This window comes from Gorilla gorilla, chromosome 19 (assembly GCF_029281585.2).
Source record: "Gorilla gorilla gorilla isolate KB3781 chromosome 19, NHGRI_mGorGor1-v2.1_pri, whole genome shotgun sequence".
Taxonomy (NCBI): Eukaryota; Metazoa; Chordata; class Mammalia; order Primates; family Hominidae; genus Gorilla; species Gorilla gorilla.
Genome location: NC_073243.2, coordinates 86,578,277 through 86,603,083, shown reverse-complemented (window position 1 = coordinate 86,603,083; position 24,807 = coordinate 86,578,277). Strand labels below are relative to the sequence as shown.

Genomic DNA, 24,807 nt, shown 5'->3' with positions numbered 1-24,807 from the left:
AGCTGGTGGATTGCTTGAGTCCAGGAGTTCGAGACCAGCCTGGTCAACTTGACGAAACTCCAAATCTACGAAAAATATAAAAATTAGCTAGGCATGGTGGCACGTGACTGTAGTCTCAGCTACTCTGGAAGCTAAGGTGGGAGGATCACTTGAGCCAGGGTGGTCAAGGCTGCAGTGAGCCTTGATGGCACCACTGCACTTCAGCCTGGGTGACAGAGTGAGATCTTGCCTCAAAGAGAAAAGAAAAAAAGAAAAAAAAATGTTAATCTCTGTGAGACACAAAGGTCTAGATTTAACAATTGGTAAGAAATTCAGGGACTTCTGAGATACTTTCCACTTGTTTTACTACCAAGCTAGTAAATAAGCAATCATATGTTTCTCCAAGACGTCCATTCTTGCCTAGTATGTCATAAAGTTGCGTCTCAAAGTTGGGTAGCCTTAGAAGACCCTGTAAAGTGAGGACACAACCGATCCAAAGGATCCCAGACCAATGCCCCTACTGTTTTTATGGGGCTTCAAGCTAGAAGAAGAGCAAGATGAAGGTGAAGATCATGATTTATGCATCCTTTATTTAGGATTTCTGAATCAATAGTAATAAAAGTAAAATCTTGGGAGGCCGAGGCGGGCGGATGATGAAGTCAGGAGATCAGATCATCCTGGCTAACGTGGTGACACCCCATCTCTACTAAAAATACAAAAAATTAACCGGGCGTGGTGGCGGGCACCTGTAGTCCCAGCTACTCAGGAGGCTGAGGCAGGAGAATGATGTGAACCCGGGAGGCGGAACTTGCAGTGAGCCGAGATCGCGCCGCTGCACTCCAGCCTGGGCAACAGAGTGAGACTCTGTCTCAAAAAAAAATAAATAAATAAAGTAAAATAAAATAAAAGTCAAATCTGCATCATGTTTCTAGTTTAATTTATTAATTGGGGGTATCCTCAGACAATTTTCTCTATAATTTTGAATAGTCTCTCTTTTTTTTTTTTAGTTTAACAGAAATCTTTTTAAAATTTAAGTCTGTAGAATTTTATCACATTCTAGGAACATTTTGGATAAAGTTTAATAATTTATTGGTTTCTCTTCGTCATTAATTTCTTTCGTTTACTTCAGTAATATTTATTGATGTGTCTTGTATGTCAGAAATAATAGTAAACAGAAAAATGTGACACTTAGACAAAAAAAAAAAAGCAGTGAGGTTAACACATAAACACAACAGGAAATTGTAGTAAGTATTATAAGTCTGGCGTCCCCAGCCGCCAGGCCACAGACCTGTACCTGTCCATAGCCTGTTAGGAACTGGTCGCACAGCAGGAGGTGAGCGGCAGGTGAGCAAGTGAAGTTTTATCCATATTTACAGCTGCTCCCCATCGTTCACATTATCACCTGAGCTTCACCTCCTTTCAGATCAGCAGAGGCATGAGATTCTCATAGGAGCGGGAACCCTATTATGAACTGCACATATGAGGGATATAGGTTGTGCACCCCTTATAAGAATTTAATTCCTGATAATCTGAGGTGAAACAGTTTCATCCTGAAATCATCACCCCCAATCCTCTCAGCAGTGGAGAAATTGTCCTCCAAGAAACCTGTCATTGGTGCCAAAAAGGCTGGGGACCATTACTATAAGTAATCATATCCAAGGATCTTTTGTTGCAGACAGTTATTGATTTTTTTTACTTTGTTTAATGGTTAATTTATCAACTGTAAATACATTTATTCTAAAAAACGAAGAGTCTACACATATGATGAATCACTTTTTTGACTTTTATAACAATAGTTTTCTTAAGTAATTTCACATTTTCTTGTACTAATTTTACATTTTAACAAATCATTTTGTCATATACTCCTACATGCTTCAAATGACATACAATACAATAATTATTGAATGAGTATAGAGTTTTATTTGTACTCCTACACTACTTAAAGTTATTGTATCATATATTTTATTTCCTTGTTATCTTCATACTTTTTTCACACTTTTCAAAGAGTGAATAATAATTGCAGAGCTAGACATTTAAAAAAAAAACCCACTCTGGTTTGTCAATCAACTGATTTCCAGTTCAAACATGAGTCCTCATTGTATCTTCTAAGTTCTCTCAATAATCTCCATTACAACATTGATGTAATAGAGCTCTTTTATAGAGCTCATTTCCTACATGAAAAGAACATTCAAACCTCATGCATGTCTTTTTAACTTGAAGCTTTTTCTATGTATCCCTATGTTGTCCAAGTTTAATTTTCTTAATTTCACACATTGCTTTAATTTCCAGAAATATAATGCTTTCCTATGTGTGTCATATATCACATTTTGGTAGATGATCCAAAGCTTATGTCACCTTGGAAAGCAGAGTTGGTGAGAGCAAAGCTTGGTATTCTCTCTGACAGTAGATCAAGTTGCTATCTTCCATCAGATTTGGGAAGTACTTTTTAACCTGACTACCTTGTTGAGAAATGGAGCGGATAAGCCTTTCTTTTTTTCCTAATATTCTTTTTTTTTTTTTTCAGGATGCTTTGGCTTATTCTCAGTTCCCTTTGTTTAGGCTTCTTTATTTTTTACTTGGAAAACTGTTCCCAAAATTTAGATTTTATTCAGACAAATGCTTAACATTGTGAGATAATCGGAACCACATATAAACTTGTAGCACCTAATACAGGCCGGGTATTTTATATATATATATGCCAGACATAGTGGTGAACGTCTGTAATCCCAGCTACTCAGGAGGCTGAGGCAGGAGAATCGCTTGAACCCAGGAGGCAGAGGTTACAGTGAGCCGAGATTGCACCACCAGTGCATTCCAGCCTGGGCGACAGAGTGAGACTCCATTTCAAAAAAGCAAATGAACAAACATCTAATACAATTATTTATTTTTAAATAAAGACAAATTAATAAAGATGTATACTACTAATAATAATGTCACCCGTCTTAATTTTTTATAAATTTTTCATTTATAGTTTTTCCATGTGAGCATACTGGTGGGATTTTACTGTGTCAATATATTCTAAATATTTCTATTTTTTATTCCATTATGTTGTCCATTATCAGTGCCTAGTCAATGGCTTTCCTATTAACATTATTAGCCCCTTTAACATTTAGGTACATCTCTCCTATTCTTGAAAGCATCTTTGCTTTCTGGAGCAAGGTGTTCCAGTAACATCTGTATATCTGCTTGAGTACAATATATATGTTTGTGAAAGACTGCATTCTGCAAAATCACCGCAAACGATTCCAGGGCTTATGAGGAAAATGACATTGGCCAAAACCTGCGCAGGCATGTAAACAGAGCACTAACAAAAATAATAACTGCTGTCTTAGAAAATAACTTGGCAGACCATGCAAGCAGCTCAGGTTTGCCTGAAGGTTGCCTAAGGAAATATTAAACTTATGCAAAAACAATAGAGGTGAAAGTCTGGCTTGTGCAAGGCACTGAATCAATGCAGAAAGAAAACGGAGCTCAGAACACCAGAGCAAGTAAAATCTGCTCTCAGCCTAGAACTTTGTATGCGTGTGGTTCTGGTTCTCCAGAGTGAGTATATCGCACACAGTGACTCATTGTCAATTTCTCTAACGTAGAGTTGAAAAGACTACTGTGTATGAAGCACCCAAGCAAAATGCTTACTACATTTTTTTTCCTTTTTTTTCTTGTTGAGGGTTTAATTTTTCTCACACTATTTTGGCTCCTCAGAAAAATCAGATATGAAAACAGATACAGATATAAAACACAAATTTTATTTTATAATTTTCCCTCATTAATAATGGTAATAAGCAACATTGGTTATTAGAAGTGCTTATAACAGAAAAAAAAAAAGTCTGCAAACATCCTGAAATCAGCTACTCTGAAATAGTTTATGTACTTACTTTTCAATTTGGAAAGAGCGTTAAATATAAAAACTGAGAGCTTATATTTAATTTTTTAAAGGCTAGGAGTTATAAAAATGGTTTGAAAGACCACATTTTAAAATGCTGCCATTAACATTTTGCAAAGCACAAAGGTTTTTGTTTTTTGGTTTTTAGTTTACAGTTTACAGTGATAATTCCAATTCTTGTATTTCCAAATGCATAATAAATTTTTTTTAAAAACTAGTTAATTTTCTCTATATCATACTTATTTAGTTTTTATTTCTTCTTTAAATTGCTATTATATACTTTTCTCTTTCATAACTGTCAACGTTCTTATTAACCAAGACAAAATATTTCTAAGATAGAGAATAAGGTAACAAATAATTGTGATAGGCTTTTCTAATAATAGATTACCCTAAATTCCTAGCACAAACCCTGTGTATCCTGATTCATTTTGTTTTTAGTACAGCCATATACTGCATAATGATGTTTTAGTTAACAATAGACCCATATACAACAGTGGTCCTGTAAGAATAAGATGAAGCTGAAAAGTTTCTGTCTCCTAGGGACATCATAGCAATGGCAATCTGGTAGGGCAGCACATTACCCATGTGCTTGAATCTTGGTAATACTACTAGAAATGAATGTGTTCCCCTGGGGAGATTCGTGTGTGTATGTGTGCATGCGTATATGTGTGAATGTTCTATTTTTTAAATAAAGCTAGCTACATTTAGAAATAAATGATAATGTAAAATAGAAATTTAAGCTTTTTATGTATTACAATCACCGATTTTGGCAAATGTATGCTAAGATCCTTCAGAGATCTGACACATTTTTCCCCTTAACAAGAGATTTAACATCCACATGTCAAAATCTCATTAACTTTGTCACTATGACCATGGATACATCCTCAATAGAGAAACTTTTCTAGAATTTTCCCCTTTGATTAACACCTTTTATTTTTCTCATTTGATTACATTCATTAAATTGAATAATGGACTCCAGGAATCCCTTTTTGGCATAAAGTAATTTGACCCTTTTATGAGTGACAGTACCAATATTTGTTAGATGTTAAATTTAATTTCTCAAATATAATTTCTTTTGATTGATACTGGATTTATAAAATGTTAAAATCTCTCCTTACAATTTATAGATTTAAAAAATTCATGCATTTTTAATTGTTCAAATTCTTCAAATACAGTAAAATATTCAAATAAATGCTTTTAAATCCATGAATAAAATTAATTGAATAATCGTGTCTTTCTGTAATACTGCAGGCTTATAGTCTTTTAAAAGACTATTGATACTGGATTCTTGATAACATTGCAATCAATAACTATTTTTCACTGTCCAAAATGAGTACTGATATAGATAATATGAACTCAAAAGGTCCAAAGTATATGTGATATTGCCATTTGTGTGGGAAGCATTATAGTATATTGGCTTGGAATTGAAAATAACTAGTTTTAATCCAGGTTTGTCACTTACTATATCTTTGAGTATGGAAAAGTGAATTATTTATCTACAACAGTGGTAGTCGAAATAACACAAGTTGCTTCATCTATAAAACGGCAATAATTATAAGAATACTAACTTAAAGGGTTATTGGAAAAATACATGTACATAATAAACATGCAGTGCCTGATAGGTACCTTGTGCTTTATCTATTGTTACTATATCGAAAAGAATGGGCAAGACAAGAATGATTAGAATTCAGCATAAAATGATAGAACGAACATTTTTTCATCTTTTTTCTTTAAATCATATTTAAAACCTGAAAATAAAGTTTAGAAAAACACTACAGGATTACCTATCATGATATTGAAAGAAAAATATCTTATGCTGTCTTGATAATAAACTTGAAATAGTTCAATCAACTGGAGATTATTTTAGCTATCTAATGGTTTATTATGCAATAAATCCATTCCGACTGCTCTATAGGAATTTGGGTGAGGGTAGTATAACTTAAAATCAGATAGTCTACCAATATAGATGGCTCTTAAACTTTGTCTTGACATTTTCTAAGAAAATACGTAGATGTTTTTACATTATTGGAAATTCAATTCAGAATTCCTTCACACATCTCACGTCTCACACATTTCAGAAAATCAGAAATTTGTACTGATGAAAAAAAAAAGTTGTTCTTGGCCAAAAACATCAATCAGCCTCATCTCCAGAGTGATCCTCCAAACTCAGGGAGAATTGGTAAGTGTTTTTGACTTTCATGATAGATCTGAAAATTGTCACCTAAATTTTTTAAAAAGCAACACACGACCAGTGTTGCCAATCTCTTGTATTTAAGCTTGAATTCACTTGGTACAGTTCTTTTTCCAAGTCTATATAAAAATGGCCTCAGGGGATATCATTTAATTGTGTGGTATGTTCATTGTACTGTTCATTCCATCTTTTCTGTTATTTGCTATCATTATAAATCAACTACCATGTAAACCCATTTGATCAAATGATGTGCATTAATAAATTTTACTTCAAAATGGTTCTATTTAAAACATCACATGTTTTCTATGAAATTATCATTGAAGATATTACCTATAATGTTTTTCAATGTTTTCTTAAGATTTCATTTTTTTTTTCAGAGCAGTTTTAGGTTCACAGCAAAATTGGGAGCATGGTACAGGAATTTCCCATATAGCCTGTCACTTCACACATGTTGTATAGCTTGCTCTGGTGAGGGACTATGAACATCCCTCACCAGAAGGCATATTTGTTGCAATTGATGAGCCTATATTGACACATCATCATCATCCAAAGGCTGTAGTTTACATTAGGGTTCACTCTCAATGTTGTACATCCTAGGGGTTTGGACACATGCATAATGTAATATTCATTTGCAATACCACATATATATAATTATAGTAACATATAGAGTTTACACAATGTCCTTAAACTATTTGCTTTGCCTTTTCATCCCTCTCACCTCTACGTCATCTGTTGGCAACCAATTCTCTTCTGCTGTCTTCACAGTTTTGTCTTTTCCAGAATGTTATGTAGTTGGAATCCTGTAATATATAAAGGATTTAGATTGACTTATTTCACTTAGCAATGTGCATTTAAGTTTCTTTCCTGTATTTTCACATCTTAATAACTCAGTTCTTTTTACTGTTGAATAATATTCCATTGTCTGGATGTACTGCAGTTTATTTATCCATTCACCCACTGAAGTACATTTTGATTTCTTCCAAGTTTTGTTAATTATGAACAAAACTGCCATAAACATCTGTGTGCAGGTTTGTGTGGAAGTTTTCAACTCCTTTAGGTAAATGCCAAGGAGTACGATTGGTGGATCATATGGTAAGGATATGTTTAGTCTTGTAAGAAATTGCCAAACTGCCTTCTTAAGTAACTGTCCCATTTTGTATTCCCACCAGCAGTGAATGACAGTTCCTGTTTCTCAACATCATTGTCAGCATTTGGTGCTGTCAGTGTTCTAGATTTTGACCCTTATAATAGGTGGGTAGTGGTATCTAGTTGTTTTAACTGGCCTTTCCTTTATGACATACGATATGGAGCATCTTTTCCTATGCTAATTTGCCATGCATGTGTCTTCTTTGATGAAGTGTCTGTTAAGGTTATTGAGCTATTTTTTCAATCAGACTTTCTCTTATTATCGGGGTTTAAGGGTACTTTGTAAATTCTACACAACTCCCCTTAATCAGATTTATCTTTTGCAAACATTTTCTCCCAGTCTGTGGCATTCCTCTTCATTCTCTTGACTTTGTTTTCTGCAGAGCAGAAGTTTTCAATGGCTGGCTTAATGATTCATTTCTTTCTTGGATCATGGCTTTGGTGTTCTTCCTAAAACGTTATTTCCATACTGATGATCATCTAGATTTTCTCCTTTGTTACCTCTTAGTTTTATAGTTTTACGTTTTACATTTGATCCTATGATTCATGTTGGGTTAATTTTTGTGGAGGGTGTAAGATCTGTGTCTAGACTCACTTTTTTTGCATGTCTAGTTATTCTGGTACCTCTTGCTGAAAAGACTATCTTTGCTACATTATACTGCATTGCTTTTTGTTCCAAAATCAGTCGACTATATTTATGCAGGTCTCTTTGTTGGTTATCTATTCTGTTCCATTGGTCTATTTGTCTCTTTTTGCCAATACCAGACTGTCATGATTACTGTACCTTTATAGTAAGCCTTAGAGATGGGTATAGACAGTCCTTCAATTTATTGTTATCAATCAATATTGCTTTGGCTATTCTGTGTTTTTTGCCGCTCCATATAAACTTTAGAATTAGCTTGCTAGTGTCCACAACATACATTACTGGAATGTGCTTGGAATTTTGTTGAATCTATAGACCAAATTGGGAAGAAATGACATATGTCCAATATTGAGTCTTCTGATTTATGAGCATGAGATGTTTCCATTTATTTGGTCCTTTTCTGTTTAACTCATCAGAATTTTATAGTTTTTTTGTATAAAGCTTGTACATATTTTGTTCAATTTATACCTGAAGTATTCCATTTTGGGGGAAGCTAATATAAAAGTAATGTTATTTCTGTTTTTTTTAATTTCAAATTTAACTGTTCATGGCTGGTCTATAAAAAATAAACTGACATTTGTACATTAGACTTGTAATCAGCAACCTTGCTATAATTGTTTGCTAGTTCCAGAAGTTATTTGTTGTAGTTGTTGATTCCTTTAGGTTTTTTACATAGATAGTCTTGCCATCTTTAAACAAAAATAGGCTTATTTCTTTTTTCTCAATACTTATACATTTTATTTCCTTTCTTATTGCATTAGCTAGAACTTTCAGTATGGTATTGAAAAGCTGTGGTGAGAAGAAGACATCCTTGCCTTTCTCTGAATCTTAGTAGGGGAGCTTCAAGTTTCTCAACATTAAGAATAAAGTTAGCTTTAGGGATTTTGTAAATATTCTATTTCTGGCTAAGGAAGTTCTCTATTCCCAGTTTATTGAGAATTATCACAATTGGGTGTTGTATTTTATGAAATGCTTTTTCTGCATATAGTGATATGATCATAATGTTTTTGCAAAAACCTATGAAGTGAGTGTTTTTTAAAATGCTACAAATTTCCTCTGGAGAAACTAGTGTATTTTGAAGTATCTATAAAAGTAGGAAGCCATATTATATCTTACATTTGGCCATGTTTGACAGGTCAGTTAAAGATCATGATTAATCACAACAGGAATATTAGCAGGGATAATTTTAAAGTTTGCTCTTGTTACAGTTTATTTTTTTCTTCTCATAATTTTGCAGGTTTCTATACATTTCTTTTGAAAAACTGTGAGAATCAAAAACAGAAAAATGGGTCTTTAAGATAATCTGGTAATTTTACATTTTCCTAAATGTATATTTAATTAACCTTTTCTATTTTTAATATGCTGTATCACTAATCATTATGTTAAAAGGTATAGTAATTTATAACTTTATGATCTATTTCAAAAAATCAGTTATTAGACAAGGAGGGTAATAAAAACTTTCAAAAGACAGTATTTTCCAATATCATTGCTAGACAAGATTATTCAGTTATCTTTCATTTTAAAATTTCTATTTGATTATTTCTCTTTAGGTCAACAGCAGTCATAACTCTGAGAACCTGAAAGTCTAAGCCACTAAATAAACATTTTATTAATTAAATAAATTTTTACATAGCTACTAACAGCTACCACAATTTATAGACTGATTTTATTTAAATGTTTTATTTGAAGACTTATATTCCCTTTTTTGCATAATGTAAGCATAAATATAATATTCTTTACTCAGCTATGAGAAGATCATAAAATTTCTTCCCAGAAATATTTTTATGACTAATTGCTTCCCATTCATGTGGTCAGAACTCTTATTTTATGCATTTAACCTATTTTTCATACCAACTTTTAATATCACCGTCTTCCCAATTTTAAAATATTGAATGCAATTCCATTTCAAACATGTATACTCCTCTCTGTAACTTCGTCATTTTTTTTCCTGTTTTAATGCAATTCTTACCTACTACCATTAAACCTCCATTTGTGTTACTGCAATTCCACTAAAATTCACAGTAACAATATTGTTAAAACTAATTTACATTTTTAAGATAAAATTATAGTTGCCTGTTTAATAGTTTGACATTCAACGAAATAAAAGATAAAAAAGCATTTTTGAGTGTGTGAATGCCTGTGTATGTACAATACCTGTATGAGTTTGTGGATAAGAGTGTGCATAGTGTGTGTGTGAGTGTGTGTGTGTGTGTAGGAAAAGGGGAAAGAAAAAGAGATATTAAATGTAATTTTGTAATTTTTTACAGTAAGTACTTTTTTAAACATTCAAGTGAATATATATAGTTGGAAATAGTTTGGCTGGGAGCTATTTGAATTTGAAACTCAACCTCATGCATATGGTAGATGAAACCACACATTGTTTGAGACAAGCTAGGAAAAGTCTAAATAGTAAGGAAAGATAATGTTTAGCAAAACTGGAATCCTGAGAGTTAGTCAAGCAGGCAAACCATGTTGGAAATTAGCCATCCAAAAGAAAAATCATAAGATGGTAGTTTCTTAGCAATAAAAGAAATAGAAAGCTTTAAGAATGTAGTGACGCTCCGGTTGAATATTCTCCATCACTTTTGCCTCCACTTCTTGGATGTGTTTTCTTTTCAGTCATCCTCCTTAGCCACCTCTGATGAGTGCATTGAAGAGGATGACCTGCTTAGTTATTCTGCTTCCCGAATACAAAAAATTAGGCTTCTGAAATCAAACATAAGAAGTCATTGTTGCTTTTATTCCAGGTGGGTCAGCTTTCTCAAATACTGTGAATTTCTATGTGTTTGATTCAAATCAACGCCTTTTACATAAACTTATAATTCTGCCTGAGACATCTATCACTGTAGTTTAATTACAATCATTTGAGATGAGAACACCTAAAGTCTACCCTCCTAGCAATTCAAGAATACAAAACATTGGTTTTAACTATGGTCATCGCATGGTACAATACATCTCTTCAACTTATTCTTGCAATTTAACTGAACGTTTGTATCTTTTGACCAACATCAACCCAATCCCCCTGCGCTCAGTCCCTTGTAACCACCGTTCTCCTCTCCACTTTTTATGAGTCCAACTTCTTTAGATTCCACATATAAGTGAGATAATGTACACGTTAATTAACTCAATTTAATTCTTCTATAATGTTTATATATTTGAAAACAACATGCTGTATACCATAAGTTTGTATAATTTTTGGTGAATTAAAAATAAAAATACTTACGATTATTTGAGATGTGTCGGGCTTCTGTGGAACTATGCCTATGAGATATTCAACTTAGAGTTATTATTTTCCTAGCCTTTTTTATCTCTGACTTGAGGTCTACGTTTTAGCTCTGCCACACTGCGTGCAATTCTCCAGGCAATTAATACTGAGGCTAGTTTCTGGCACTTCTCCATAAACTGTCCCATCTTCCTTAACTAAATTTGCCTCTTACCTGTACTCCAGTCACTAAAGGGCTTCACGCCCGGTCACCGTGAGTACATCCCTCACCTACCCAATGTATACATACCAATTTAAGAGGAAAAAGTTTTTTATTTTTATTTTAGTAGCAAGTTATTAATTACAGTAATTAGACAAACATTTCATCTAAAAGAAAGAAAATACATAGTTAAATCTAGAATATGTGGTAAGTTAAAGAAACATTAATTTTGGTTTCAGGCAAACTTTGTTAGTTTTACTTCATTAGATTGATTTTCTAAAGCTAGAAGCCTAGAGAAGAATAATTTGTATGTAAAGAATTAAATAAAGCTTTTACATAAAAATTATAAAAACATATATTTATATACATTCCAGTGATTAAACACAACTCTTTCCTCTTCTTTTAAGTTTCGAATGTACCTTTGATAACTGTCTGTATTGCATTCTAGTCATTACTTAAGCTATCCTTAATTAAAAGTAAGAGCTGAAGAGTTTTGTTTAAAATATGTATGTATGCTTGAAGTTCATTTTACTTATATCCAAACCAATCAATGCTAATAATATCACCAAAGTGATTTTATCCACATAAAATATTTCAACATGGATTTCTGAACCTATACTGGTGCCAAATTTTTATAAATAGATTGCTTTTATTTGAATATTAGTTTTTTACATTTGCAAGAATCCCTTCAAATTGTCTAAATAAGGCAGACAAGAAGAGAAACAGATGTACATAAGTGAACCTGAATAGATAGACAGATGATAGATAAATAGGAGAGAGAGCAAGAGAGAAAGAGAGAGAGAGAAAGAGAGAGACGCATGATAAATGATGGAATCTTCGTAATAGTAAGCTAACTGAATTAGATATTAGGAAATATACTAATATAAATACTAAAAAGAGATGTTCATCCCATGAATATTCAAGCAGAACAATAAATCTATGTTTAAGTTTTAATATATGTAATATTAATAATTTTAAAAGTAAAATATTACCTTAAACTTTTCACTTTTTATAAATTATCTTTTTGAAGAGAATCATTTTTAAATATTGTGTTACTTTATTTGTATCTATAATTTTTAAATATTTTCTCTTCAGAATTCCTGAAATGTGTATGCCACGTAAAATATACTTAGTATTTTCTCATTCTAAAATAAATCTGAACAGCTTTAAAGCATGACAATTATGCTTAAGAATATTACTACCGGTTTCTTGAATGGACATTTTTTTACTCTCTGATTTGCGTATAAAATCGCATAGAATAGATTCACATTATTAATTTCAGCATTCCTGAGACTGAAAAATATTTAAAGTGATAAAAATACTGTTAGTTTTCTTACGTTTTGTGGCCATGTACACTGAGGCAAAGTAAAGAACTGATCCAGGGATTTCAAATAGTGTTAGCAAATGATTCAGCATTATAACAGGAAATGTTTTATCCAACATATTTTTAGTAAAGTGTTCATGTCAGAGTAAACCAAAATGATTTACAAAAAGAATGAAAGAACAATTTACATAACAGGGATATCCACCCCCCTTTAAAAGGCATATTGTATTTTTAAATTGAAGATTATATACTTTATGTTCTAGAAAATGTACTTTAATTAAATATATATAATATATGTGTGTGTGTGTATATATATATATATACTGTTTTTCTTTCTTTCCTTGTTTCTTTCTCTTTTTTTTGTTTTTTTTGTTTGTTTGTTTGTTTGTTTTTGAGGCAGAGTGTCACTCTGTTGCCCAGATCGGAGTGCAGTGGTGCAATCTCAGCTCACTGCAACCTCCTCCTCCTGGGTCAAGAGATTCCTCTGCCTCAGCCTCCCGAGTAGCTGGGATTACTGGCACGTGCCACCAAGCCCGGCTAATTTGTGTATTTTTAGTAGAGACAGGGTTTCACTATGTTGACCAGTCTGGTCTCGAACTCTTGATCTCAGGTAATCCACCCGCCTTGACCTCCCAAAGTGCTGGGATTACAGGCGTGAGCCACCGCGCCTGGCCTTAATTTAAATATGAATTCTGAGTTTTGTATGTATCTTGAGAGATCCACTGAGAAAATGTATTTGAGTATTTAGATTAATTCACTAAGCAAAAACTCAGTTTAGCCTTTAAAGGCATCAACAAAAAAAAAAATGGGCATTTTCATCCATCAAATATATGTCATTAGTTTTGAAAGTAAATTTTAATTTGAACATGAGGAACATATTAGTATAAACCAATCTAATTGTATTTTTATTTATAGCTTTATTAATATTATTAAACTGCAAAATGTTTTAAATAGCTTGAATTTCGATTAAACATATTAAATAATGTCAATATGGTAACAAAATAATTGAATAGCTATTCACCCATTTAAACTGATGATGTAGGTATTTTGAAGGCACAAAAACATATTTACAGCACATCATTAAGTGAAAAGACAAACTTTGAAATATGCATAAATATGCATTCAACTCTGAAATAAACTAGATATATGTTTCCTCTATATGTGTGTGTACATAATTTTTAAAAATGTATATGTGAACATTATTACTTATTAATATATGTGACTAAATGTGTATCGTGGCTACATGAGTTATACATTTACATATGTAAGCACTTCTAAAATGCATATAGTGGTATTTATGACAAATATATTACTTTGAGGTCAATCAAGTAACATTGATTTTACTAGAATTTAAGCCTGATGAATGTGAAAACATTATTTTTTCTGTTTTGTTTCATCTTGTATTCAAATGTCATAACTTCCTGGCATATAGTACTTAATAAATATTGAATACAGAAGAACTGAATAATTAAATTCCTATCTGTATGTATATATCTCTATAGACATTTGTACCTATATGTAGATATATGTCCATATGCACCAAGGTTAAATCTTTTTTATTTTATTTTTTAAGAGACTAGGTCTCGCTGTGTTTCCTAGGCAGGTCTCTAACTACTGGGCTCAAGTGATCTGTCTGCTGCAGCCTCCCAAAGTGATGAGATTAGAGGCATTAGCCACCCCACCCAGCCTCAACCAAGGTTAAATCTTAATAATGGCTTTTAAAATAATTTTTAGACAATATACTTTTTATACTTTTTATAATTTTCTGTTTCTAATTTATTTTTCTAACAAGAATACGTTAATGTTATAGTCTTGAAGTGCTCATTAAATTTTATAAAATAAATGTTATTAAGCATAACTAGTTCTGTTGAAGTTCATTTACATTCTTCTTACAATTAGAGTTTAAAGTATGACAGTCTTCTGTCTGAATGTCTTCTGATTTATAACCACACAAACCATTTCAATAAGTATGTTACTCTTTTCTCTAAATATGTAATTTTAAAGTTGACACAAATTAATTTGAATATTGAATAAAATTTTCATTAAGGGTAAACACTAAGTAGAGTTCACATAAGTATGAAAAAATATTTTAAATATTAATTAAGAACTAGAGTAGATAATTTCTTGGGATGGTCTTCCTAGTATATATGAAATATTTTAAATCTTGAAGGAATATCTTTTTACTTATTTCTTTTTAAAACAACTGTATGGTAAGTAATCATTAGGGCTACTGACAATTTATTTTCTCTGCAGAATATACATTATACTTCTCTGAGCACTTTGAGGTCAGTTGTGTCATTTTGACTAATGTAGGGAAACACGCTATGAGAAGAAAGTATGTTGCTTTCCCAGAAAGTTTTTTTTATCCCAAGTTGGCGATTGTGGAATCACCTGTGCAAGCGGACCTGCCATGACCTACATTGCATTATCACTATGTGGAACAGAGCAGATCTGCTCACTGAGTCTTTTATTATTATTATTATTATACTTTAAGTTCTAGGGTACATGTGCACAACGTACAGGTTAGTTACATATGTATACATGTGCCATGTTGGTGTGCTGCACCCATTAACTCATCATTTAGCATTAGGTATATCTCCTAATGCTATCCCTCCCCGCTTCCCTCACCCCATGACAGGCCCCAGTGTGTGATATTCCCCACCTTGTCTCCAAATGTTCTCATTGTTCATTTCCCACCATGAGTGAGAATATGCAGTGTTTGGTTTTCTGTCCTTGTGATACTTTGCTCAGAATGATGGTTTCCAGCTTCATCTATGTCCCTTCAAGGGACATGAACGCATCCTTTTTTATGGCTGCATGGTATTCCATGGTGTATATGTGTCACATTTTCTTAATCCAGTCTATCATTGTTGGACATTTGGGTTGGTTCCAAGTCTTTGATATTGTGAACAGTGCCACAATAAACATACGTGTGCATGTGTCTTTAGAGCAGCATGATCTATAATCCTTTGGGTATATACCCAGTAATGGGATGGCTGGGTCATATGGTATTTCTAGTTCTAGATCCTTGAGGAATCGCCACGCTGTCTTCCACAATGGTTGAACTAGTTTACAGTCCCACCAACAGTGTAAAAGTGTTTCTATTTCTCCACATCCTCTCCAGCACCTGTTGTTTCCTGACTTTTTAATGATTGCCATTCTAACTGGTGTGAGATGGTATCTCACTGTGGTTTTGATTTGCATTTCTCTGATGGCCACTGATGATGAGCATTTTTTTCATGTGTCTGTTGACTGCATAAATGCCTTCTTTTGAGAAGTGTCTGTTCATATCCTTTGCCCACTTTTTGATGGGGTTGTCTGATGTTTTCCTGTAAATTTGTTTAAGTTATTTGTAGATTCTGGATGTTAGCCCTTTGTCAGATGGGTAGATTGTAAAAAATTTTCTCTCATCCTGTAGGTTGCCTGTTCACTCTGATGGTAGTTTTTTTTGGTGTGCAGAAGCTGTTTAGTTTAATTAGATCCCATTTGTCAATTTTGGCTTTTATTGACATTGCTTTTTGTGTTTTAGTCATGAAGTCCTTGCCCATGGCTATGTCCTGAATGGTATTGCCTAGGTTTTCTTCTAGGGTTTTTATGGTTTTAGGTCTAACATTTAAGTCATTAATCCATCTTGAATTAATTTTTGTACAAGGTGTAAGGAAGGGATCAAGTTTCAGCTTTCCACACATGGCTAGCCAGCTTTCCCAGCACCATTTATTAAATAGGGAATCCTTTCCCCATTTCTTGTTTTTGTCAGGTTTGTCAAAGATCAGATGGTTGTAGGTGTGTGGTATTATTTCTGAGGGATCTGTTCTGTTCCATTGATCTACATCTGTGTTTTGGTACCAGTGCCATGCTGTTTTGGTGACTGTAGCCTTGGAGTATAGTTTAAAGTCAGGTAGTGTGATGCCTCCAGCTTCATTCTTTTAGCTTAGGATTGTCTTGGTGATGTGGGCTTTTTTTTGGTTCCATATGAACTTTTAAGTAGCTTTTTTTCCAATTCTGTGAAGAAAGTCATTGGTAGCTTTATGGGGATGGCATTGAATCTATAAATTACCTTGGTCAGTATGGCCGTTTTCATGATATTGATTCTTCCTATCCATGAGCATGGAATGTTCTTCCATTTGTTTTGTGTCCTCTTTTATTTCGTTGAGCAGTGGTTTGTAGTTCTCCTTGAAGAGGTCCTTCACATCCCTTGTAAGTTGGATTCCTAGGTATTTTATGTTCTTTGTAGCAATTGTGAATGGGAGTTCACCATGATTTGGCTCTCTGTTTGTCTGTTATTGGTGTATAGGAATGCTTGTGATTTTTTCACATATATTTTGTATCCTGAGACCTTGCTGAAGTTGTTTATCAGCTTAAGGAGATTTTGGGCTGAGATGATGGGGTTTTCTAAAATACAATCATGTCATCTGCAAACAGGGACAGTTTGACTTCCTCTTTTCCTAATTTAATACCCTTTATTTCTTTCTCCTGCCTGATTGCCCTGGCCAGGTCTTCCAACACTATGTTGAATAGGAGTGGTGAGAGAGGGCATCCCTGTCTTGTGCCAGTTTTCAAAAGGAATGCTTCCAGGTTTTGCCCATTCAGTATGATATTGGCTGTGGGTTTGTCATAAATAGCTCTTAATAGTTTGAGATATGTCCCATCAATATCTAGTTTATTGAGAGTTTTTAGCATGAAGGGCTGTTGAATTTTATCGAAGGCCTTTTCTGCATCTATTGAGATAATCATGTGGTTTTTGTCTTTGGTTCTGTTTATATAATGGATTACGTTTATTGATTTGTGTATGTTGAACCAGCCTTGCATCCCAGGGATGAAGCCAACTTGATTGTGGTGGATAAGCTTTTTGATGTGCTGCTGGATTCGGTTTGCCAGTATTTTATTGAGTATTTTTGCACTGATGTTCATCAAGGATATTGGTCTAAAATTCTCCTTTTGTGTTGTGTCTCCGCCAGGCTTTGGTATCAGGATGATGCTGGCCTCATAAAATGAGTCAGGGAGGATTCCCTCTTTTTCTATTGATTGGAATAGTTTCAGAAGAAATGGTACCAGCTCCTCTTTTACCTCTGGTGGAATTCGGTTTTGAATCCGTCTGGTCCTGGACTTTTTTTGTTGGTAGGCTATTAATTATTGCCTCAATTTCAGAGCCTATTATTGGTCTGTTCAGGGACTCAACTTCTTCCTGGTTTAGTCTCGAGAGGGTGTATGTGTCCAGGAACTTATCCATTTGTTCTAGATTTTTTAGTTTATTTGTGTAGAGGTGTTTATAGTATTCTCTGATGGTAGTTTGTATTTCTGTGGAATCGGTGGTGATATCCCCTTTATCATTTTTTATTGCATCTATTTGATTCTTCTCTCTTTTCTCCTTTATTAGTCTTGCTAGCAGTCTATCAATTTTGTTGATCTTTTCAAAAAGCCAGCTCCTGGATTCATTGATTTTTTGAAGGGTTTTTCTGTCTCTGTCTCCTTCAGTTCTGCTCTGATCTTAGCTCAGTGAGTCTTAATGGAAGCAAGCCTTGAGGGATTATTATAACAATCCGCCCAGATTTTGGATTATTTGCTACCATGCAAAACCAGCTAATACCTGATTGATGCAAACATACTATGGCTACATAACAGATATATGCCTTATGTGACTAGCAAGTTATTAGTAATTCCAATAGAAACTCCGTTTTTGACTTGTTGGTTCCAAAATATTCTGCACAGACATTGGCTTCTTAATCTGAGAAAGAAAGCGTATTCATTTGGCCCATACAGAAGGATAGGAATTAAAATTTACGCCTGGCCAGGCGTGGTGGCTCATGCCTGTAATCCCAGCACTTTGGAAGGCTGAGGCGGGTGGATCACCTGGGGTCGGGAGTTCAAGACCAGCCTAACCAACGTGGAGAAACCCTGTCTCTACTAAAAACACAAAATTAGCCAGGCATGGTGGCACATGCCTGTAATCCCAGCTACTCAGGAGGCTGAGGCTGAAGAATCACTTGAACCCAGGAGGCAGAGGTTGCAGTAAGCTGAGATCAAGCCATTGCACTCCAGCCTGGGCAAGAAGAGTGAAACTCCATCTGAAAAAAAAAAAAAAAAAGCAAACAAAAAATAAGAAATTCAGCCCTGGCTGTCAGAACTTTTGCTGAGAGGAAGCCTTTGAGTATGATGTGGTAATGGATACTTTTCTTGTCATAACATAGACTTGAAAACATTATCATTGGTTTCTGCAACACTGAGTGCACCTTTCTATTTGCATAACTCTATCCAGTATGCCTCTGGATCTCTAATTCATATTTTTAACATATTAGACTCTATTTGCTGTAGTTTTTTATTTAATTTGCCTTTCAGTTTATTAATCCTAGCTTTATCTGTATATAACTATTGTTATATTATCTGTATATAAACTATTATTAAACAAGTCATTGTGTTTGTACTTCAAATAGTTTCCATATCTAGTAATTCCATTTAATTTGTTTTATGTATACCTAAATATTTTCGATTACTTAATTTTTGTTTGTTTTTCATTCTTCCTTTATTTTTATTACTTAAAAGTATTTAATGTTATCAATTTATATTGTGGCATCAGTATATCCAACAAAGATGTGCTAATTTTTTTTTTTTTTTTTGAGTGGGAGTCTTGCTCAGTCGCCTCGGCTGGAGTGCAGTGGCACCATCTTGGCTCACTGCAACCTCTGCCTGCTGGATTCAAGTCATTCTCTTACCTCAGCTTCCCAAGTAGCTGGGATTACAGCACCTGCCACCACGCCCGGCTAATTTTTTGTATTTTAAATAGAGACAGGATTTCACCATGTTGGGCAGGCTGGTCTTGAACCCCTTACCTCAAATGATTCACTTGCCTCGGCCTCCCAAAGTGCTGCAATTACAGGCATGAGCCACCTCGCCCGGCCAATATGTACTAATTTAAACAAATATTTATATTGATCATCATAGTACATCCATCTTTGTTGGATGTACTAATACCACAATATAAATTGATAATATTAAATATTACCAATTCTATCAGACTATCAGATGTTCAGACATCTGAAGTCTTTGTTGGTATCACTTGCCCATTTTTAAAGATATTTGCTCACAATATATGTTTATTTCTTGTCTATTTCAACAGTTGTTTGTGCTAATGTGTCAGGTTAAGATCATATCTATGCAACTTTACAACAGAAACCTGAATTACTTTTGTTTGCATTTCCCCAAATGATGTGTTTTCTTCACCAATAAATGCAATTTATAAGGACAACTTTGTATTAAAATCTTGCCTTGATGTTTCTTTAGATAGACAAGCAGTAGTAATTTGAATGGTTTAAACCCAAATCTGTTAGGATAGCTAATTTTGGTTCAAAATTTGAGTAAAAACATTACTTTTTCACCTCATATGGTACCCAAACCAAAAAGACAAATTTCCTGCCTGGTTCCTTTCTTGAGATAGTGATAATGATAATGAGGATGATGATGGTCATGGTGATTGTGCTGACAATTCAACATTTCATTGATGATCTGATTTATTTGCTAAGGCTCTTCCTTGACTGATTTGCATGCATCTTTTCTCAAATCCCCTAGGTAGTCATTAAATTCTGCATGACCTGGCCGGGCACGGTGGCTCATGCTTGTAATCCTAGTACTCTGGGAGGCCTAGGCGAGCCGATCACGAGGTCAAGGGATTGAAACCATCCTGGCCACCATGGTGAAATCCCATTTATAGTGAACATACAAAAATTAGCTGTAGTCCCAGCTCCTCGGGAGGCTGAGGCAGGAGAATCGGTTGAACCCAGGAGGCAGAGGTTGCAGTGAGCTGAGATTGCGCCACTGCACTCAAGCCTGGAGACAGAGTGAAACTCCATCTCAAAAAAGAAAAAAAAATTCTGCACAACCTTAAACATTGTGTAGGTTATATAGTGTCACATTCCAAACAATTATTTATTTACTGATTGCTCTGTAGGTTCAGGAATTTGAGTTTTCCTAAACTGAGGAATTCTTGCTCTATTCCCATCTGGGATCACTCATGTAATTCCAATTACTTGATAGTTAGACTGTGACTACATGGTATGAGAAAGCCTCACTCACATGTTTCAGCATTGCCAAAACCTCTTAGCTGGGCTTCTCTGTCTCTATGTGGTCTCTCATCATCAGAGACTATACTAAGATTTTCCTCAGGAGCGTCTCAGGTCAGGGTTTCAGCTGAGCATAAGCAGAGGTTATAAATCCTCTTGACGTCTAGATTTGAAATGCACCTAACATCAATTCTATAACATTCTATAGATTAAAGCAAGCTTATTGCAGCTTGGAATCAAAGGGTTAGAGAAATCGTGTTTATTTATTCAAGACAGGAACTGCAAAGTCACATTGCAAATGAACATGCATTTTATAGTGATGGGGAAAATTTGCGGCAATGTACCAATAATTCACAGCAAAAAGGACTTCAAAAGTTGAATAAACATATAGAGAAACTAATAAATAACATTGATAATTGGGAGTATAAAGAATAAACATTTAGACATTTAACAATCCATGGGTAAAATCACTAATCTATCTGTATTGTGTTGGCAAGAAATGGAGGAATAGTGACTTTTAATATCATGTTGGTGAAGTTCAAATTTGGAGCAGTTGTGTTGAAAGCAGCTTGCAAATAGCCAGTGTAGTAGGCAACATCAGAAATAGTTTCCAATGACGCCCACCCCTTGATATCCATGTCTTTGTATCCATCATCTTCTCTCCCTGAGTATAGGCTGATCTAGTTACTTGCTTCTTATAAGAAGAATAGAGCAGAAGTGATGGAATATCACTTCTGATTAGATTACAAAAGCTATTTTCTTTCTTTCTCTTTCACTTCTTCACTTTGACAAAGCCAACTGTCATTTGTGAACTGCCCTTTGGCAAGGACTAAGACTGGCCTTCAATCAACAGCCAATGAAGAAGAGACCCTTAGTTCAACATCCTGTAAGCGATGGAATCCTACAAAAGACTGCATCAGGTGATCTTGCAAGCAGATTCACCCTCAGTCAAACCTTGAGATGACTGCAGCCTTGAGAAAGACAAAGCCGAGAGAGGATCCAGCTTAGCCGTGCCTGCATACCTTAACCAAAAAAAATGTGGTAGAATGTTTTGGGAACAATTATTACACAGTGATAGATAACTAATGCATCTAGTAGATTTGAAAGGTCTCATTAGACTGAACAAATCCAGATCTAGATAAATGCTGCGAAAACACCATGGCTCATGTGAATTTAAAAAATGGACTAAATAACAAGCAATTTATAAAATAAACTGCTTTTACATATATAAACACAGATCAACCTGAACACAAAATTATTAGTAGAACCACTGAACTACAAAAATTGTGTGTACAGATGATTTTATTCCTGTACAGTAAAGTAGCAAAACATTATATCTTACATGTAAACATATATGTATATAGCAAAAATATTATAAAATTAATCAATGGTCTGAAAACCAACACCTGGATAGTGCCTCATTGAAGAATTACTGAGAAATCAAAGAATGCAACCATTCATTTATAATATTTTAGATTTTTAAAATAATAGGTTTGATGCAAATGTATCTACATGCTAAGTTTTCTTACATCCTGGTATGTTATGCACGGGTATTCCTTATAATGTGTTATGTTTTTCTTACTCAAAATATTTTATAATTTTTGAAAAAATAATTTTAATAAGGAAAAGTTAAAATATTATAAATGTTATACTTTATTATGAAATTGTTATAAATGCCATTAACATAAAAAATATTGGAGATAATAGCACCTGCCTTTGGTTTAGGGAAGTTAAAAGAAGATCAAATTAGATACAGATCTTGTTTATTATAGTAATCTGATGACAACAGAATCAGCAACCATAAGACATAAAATAATTTCCAAGACATTAAACAAACAAATCATTTATATGGAGTAATGTAAACAAATCATTTATACATCTATTGCACACAATGCATCTCTAAACTATGCCTCTGAGACATCCAGTAAATAGTAGAAAGCAGACTAAATTTATCAGATTTTGTTATTGTTGGAAAAAACAATTTAAAATGACATATAATCCACAAAAAATAGAAAATACATTATTCATCCATGTAAATCTATCTAGAAATATTAATATTAGTATGCTAATTAGAGAGTAACATATTCAAATGTTTAGTCATCAGAAATGCGATAAATAACATTAAATATGGGTAGTCCTAGAAATTTTTTTATGATTCAATTTGTTGAACCAAATTGGTAAAATTCCCAGGTTTATATATATATATATATTTTTTTAATAATTTGTTTCCTTTTTTGGATGATGAATTGCTAATTGAGAACATATAAAGTATCAAAATATTAGTTTGGCTTGTATATATTTTGTCATAGTCACAAAAGCAGTCACAGTAATCACAAAAGCAGTATAGGAAGAAACAATATTCATATAATATCGGGAAACAAAAGCAGCTTGAGACTTGGAACAAAAGCAGGAAGTACTCAGAAGATTAAATTAGCATAGTTTACAGACTTTGTCTAGATTGCATTAATGGCCCCAATTCCTTACCACTCCATCTATCCATAACTTCTTCTAAGTTTTCAACGCTCTCCCACTGTGGATAGGTATCATTCTTCGTCCCTAGGCTTGGTTTGTGATTGGCTTTGGCCAATATGACCAGACACTAGCAGTGTCTTGAAAAGTTTTTGCAAGGTTGATCTCACTAGCTTTTGAGCTTCTCACATCTCCACATCAAAACCATGTCTGGGGTAGCCCTATGGTGCTGTGAGGAGGATGAACAACATCTGAAGCAGAGAAATATCAACTGAGGTGCCCTAGGCAAGCACAACCTAGAGCAGAGCCCTGACCAAATTTCAGATGCATAAGTAAACCAGCCATCTACTAACACTCGAACAAACCCATCCAACATAAACTAAACTCAACCTAGATCAGCCTAAGACCCTGCTCTCACATAGGCAAGTTAGGAAAAAAAAAAAAAAACAGTGTAATTGATATAAAGTAATCCACGAAATGGAATAATCATAATCCATAATCATTCCATATTATACTGTTACAGAAACATATAATATGTTATTTATCTCAATTTTTATTTCTTCAGAATGATATTTTGTTCTAAATAGAAAATATGAATATATACAATTATGCTAATGTATGGAGGTGATATATCATAATTGTTTGTGATCCTGTATCAAAATAAAGTCATTCATGTCAAGTAGCAGTGAGCCCACACTGAAGTTCTTCACCCCTTCTTCAAAATGAAAAACATTTGTGTAATGGACTGAGGTGATAACACCCACTTTTTCCCGGTACCATAGGAGGCCTGAAACACACCATAGAAAATGAAGAGTGGCTGAGACAATGTGCATAGACCAACCTGCAGAAGATACGAAAACAGCCAAGTCCTGGCCTTGTCTGAGATACCTATGGAGACTCTGCCCATAAGAACTCTGAGGTATTTTTCCAACCTCAGCAGCTGTTACCAAAGACTCTGCAGGAGAGAAGCAGTGACCAACTCACTGACGTGCATTCAAAGGACTTCAGGACCCACTGGACTAGTCTGTTGGCGTGCTGTGGTTTGTTAGCCTCCTTTTACTATCACTGTGGTTTGTTAGCCTCCTTTTGCTACTGCCTCAAACTATACTGTGGTTTGTTAGCCTTCTGTGCTGAATATTAATTGCATGATTGTGGTGTGTGAAGGCCTCACAATTAACTATGAATTCCAGCATAAATAATTGACTATTGACCCATCATAAAACCTTACAGCTTAGGTGGGAACTTTTACAGCTTGGCAGTGAGAACCCAATTAACATATCAATCAGTGTAGCTTACAACAGGAAAAGCCTAAAAAGCTATAATAAGACAGACTTTGAAAATATCTAATGATATGCATTAAGTACGGACGATTATAACCCAGAAAACATGCAACTTAGTGGAAAATATAAAGTAATAATAATAATTTCACTCTTTTTTCTGACCTAACTGACATTGAAACTTAAATAGTAAGAATAAAGGTACAATGAAAAATCATTCATGCTGTTAAGATGTGTAGAACATGCTGAAAATTGTAAAATGTCCAACAGCATTCCATGGATAAAATTGAAAGAAGATGCTAGAAGTTGGAAAGCATACTTCTTTTCTGAATATGTGGAATAGTACTGAGAGTAGTAGATCTTTTAATACGCTTCACTTTTATGCCGTATTTCCCAACAGATGATCACTAGAGTCTTCC

At 34.1% G+C, this 24,807-nt stretch overlaps 1 protein-coding gene across 4 annotated transcripts in view; it reads left to right on the top strand.

Moving 5' to 3' along the window:
• The window catches only part of LOC115931305 (uncharacterized), a 128,405-nt gene extending 103,800 nt beyond the window's left edge, over positions 1 to 24,605 (top strand). For 2 of the 4 annotated variants that reach the window (XR_008673048.2, XR_008673047.2), the window contains 2 exons: positions 5,941 to 6,041; positions 23,894 to 24,605. Coding sequence is in view for 1 of the 4 variants with exons in the window: in XM_031003555.3 (XP_030859415.3) it covers positions 5,941 to 6,041; positions 7,223 to 7,304; positions 10,462 to 10,474 (196 nt within the window). In the remaining 3 variants the exon portion in view is untranslated. Of the gene's footprint in view, positions 1 to 5,940; positions 6,042 to 7,222; positions 7,305 to 10,461; positions 10,880 to 23,893 lie in introns of those variants that run through there. The other 2 variants (XM_031003555.3, XR_010131795.1) reach the window with 2 other exon arrangements.
• The last annotated feature ends 202 nt before the right edge of the window (positions 24,606 to 24,807 follow it).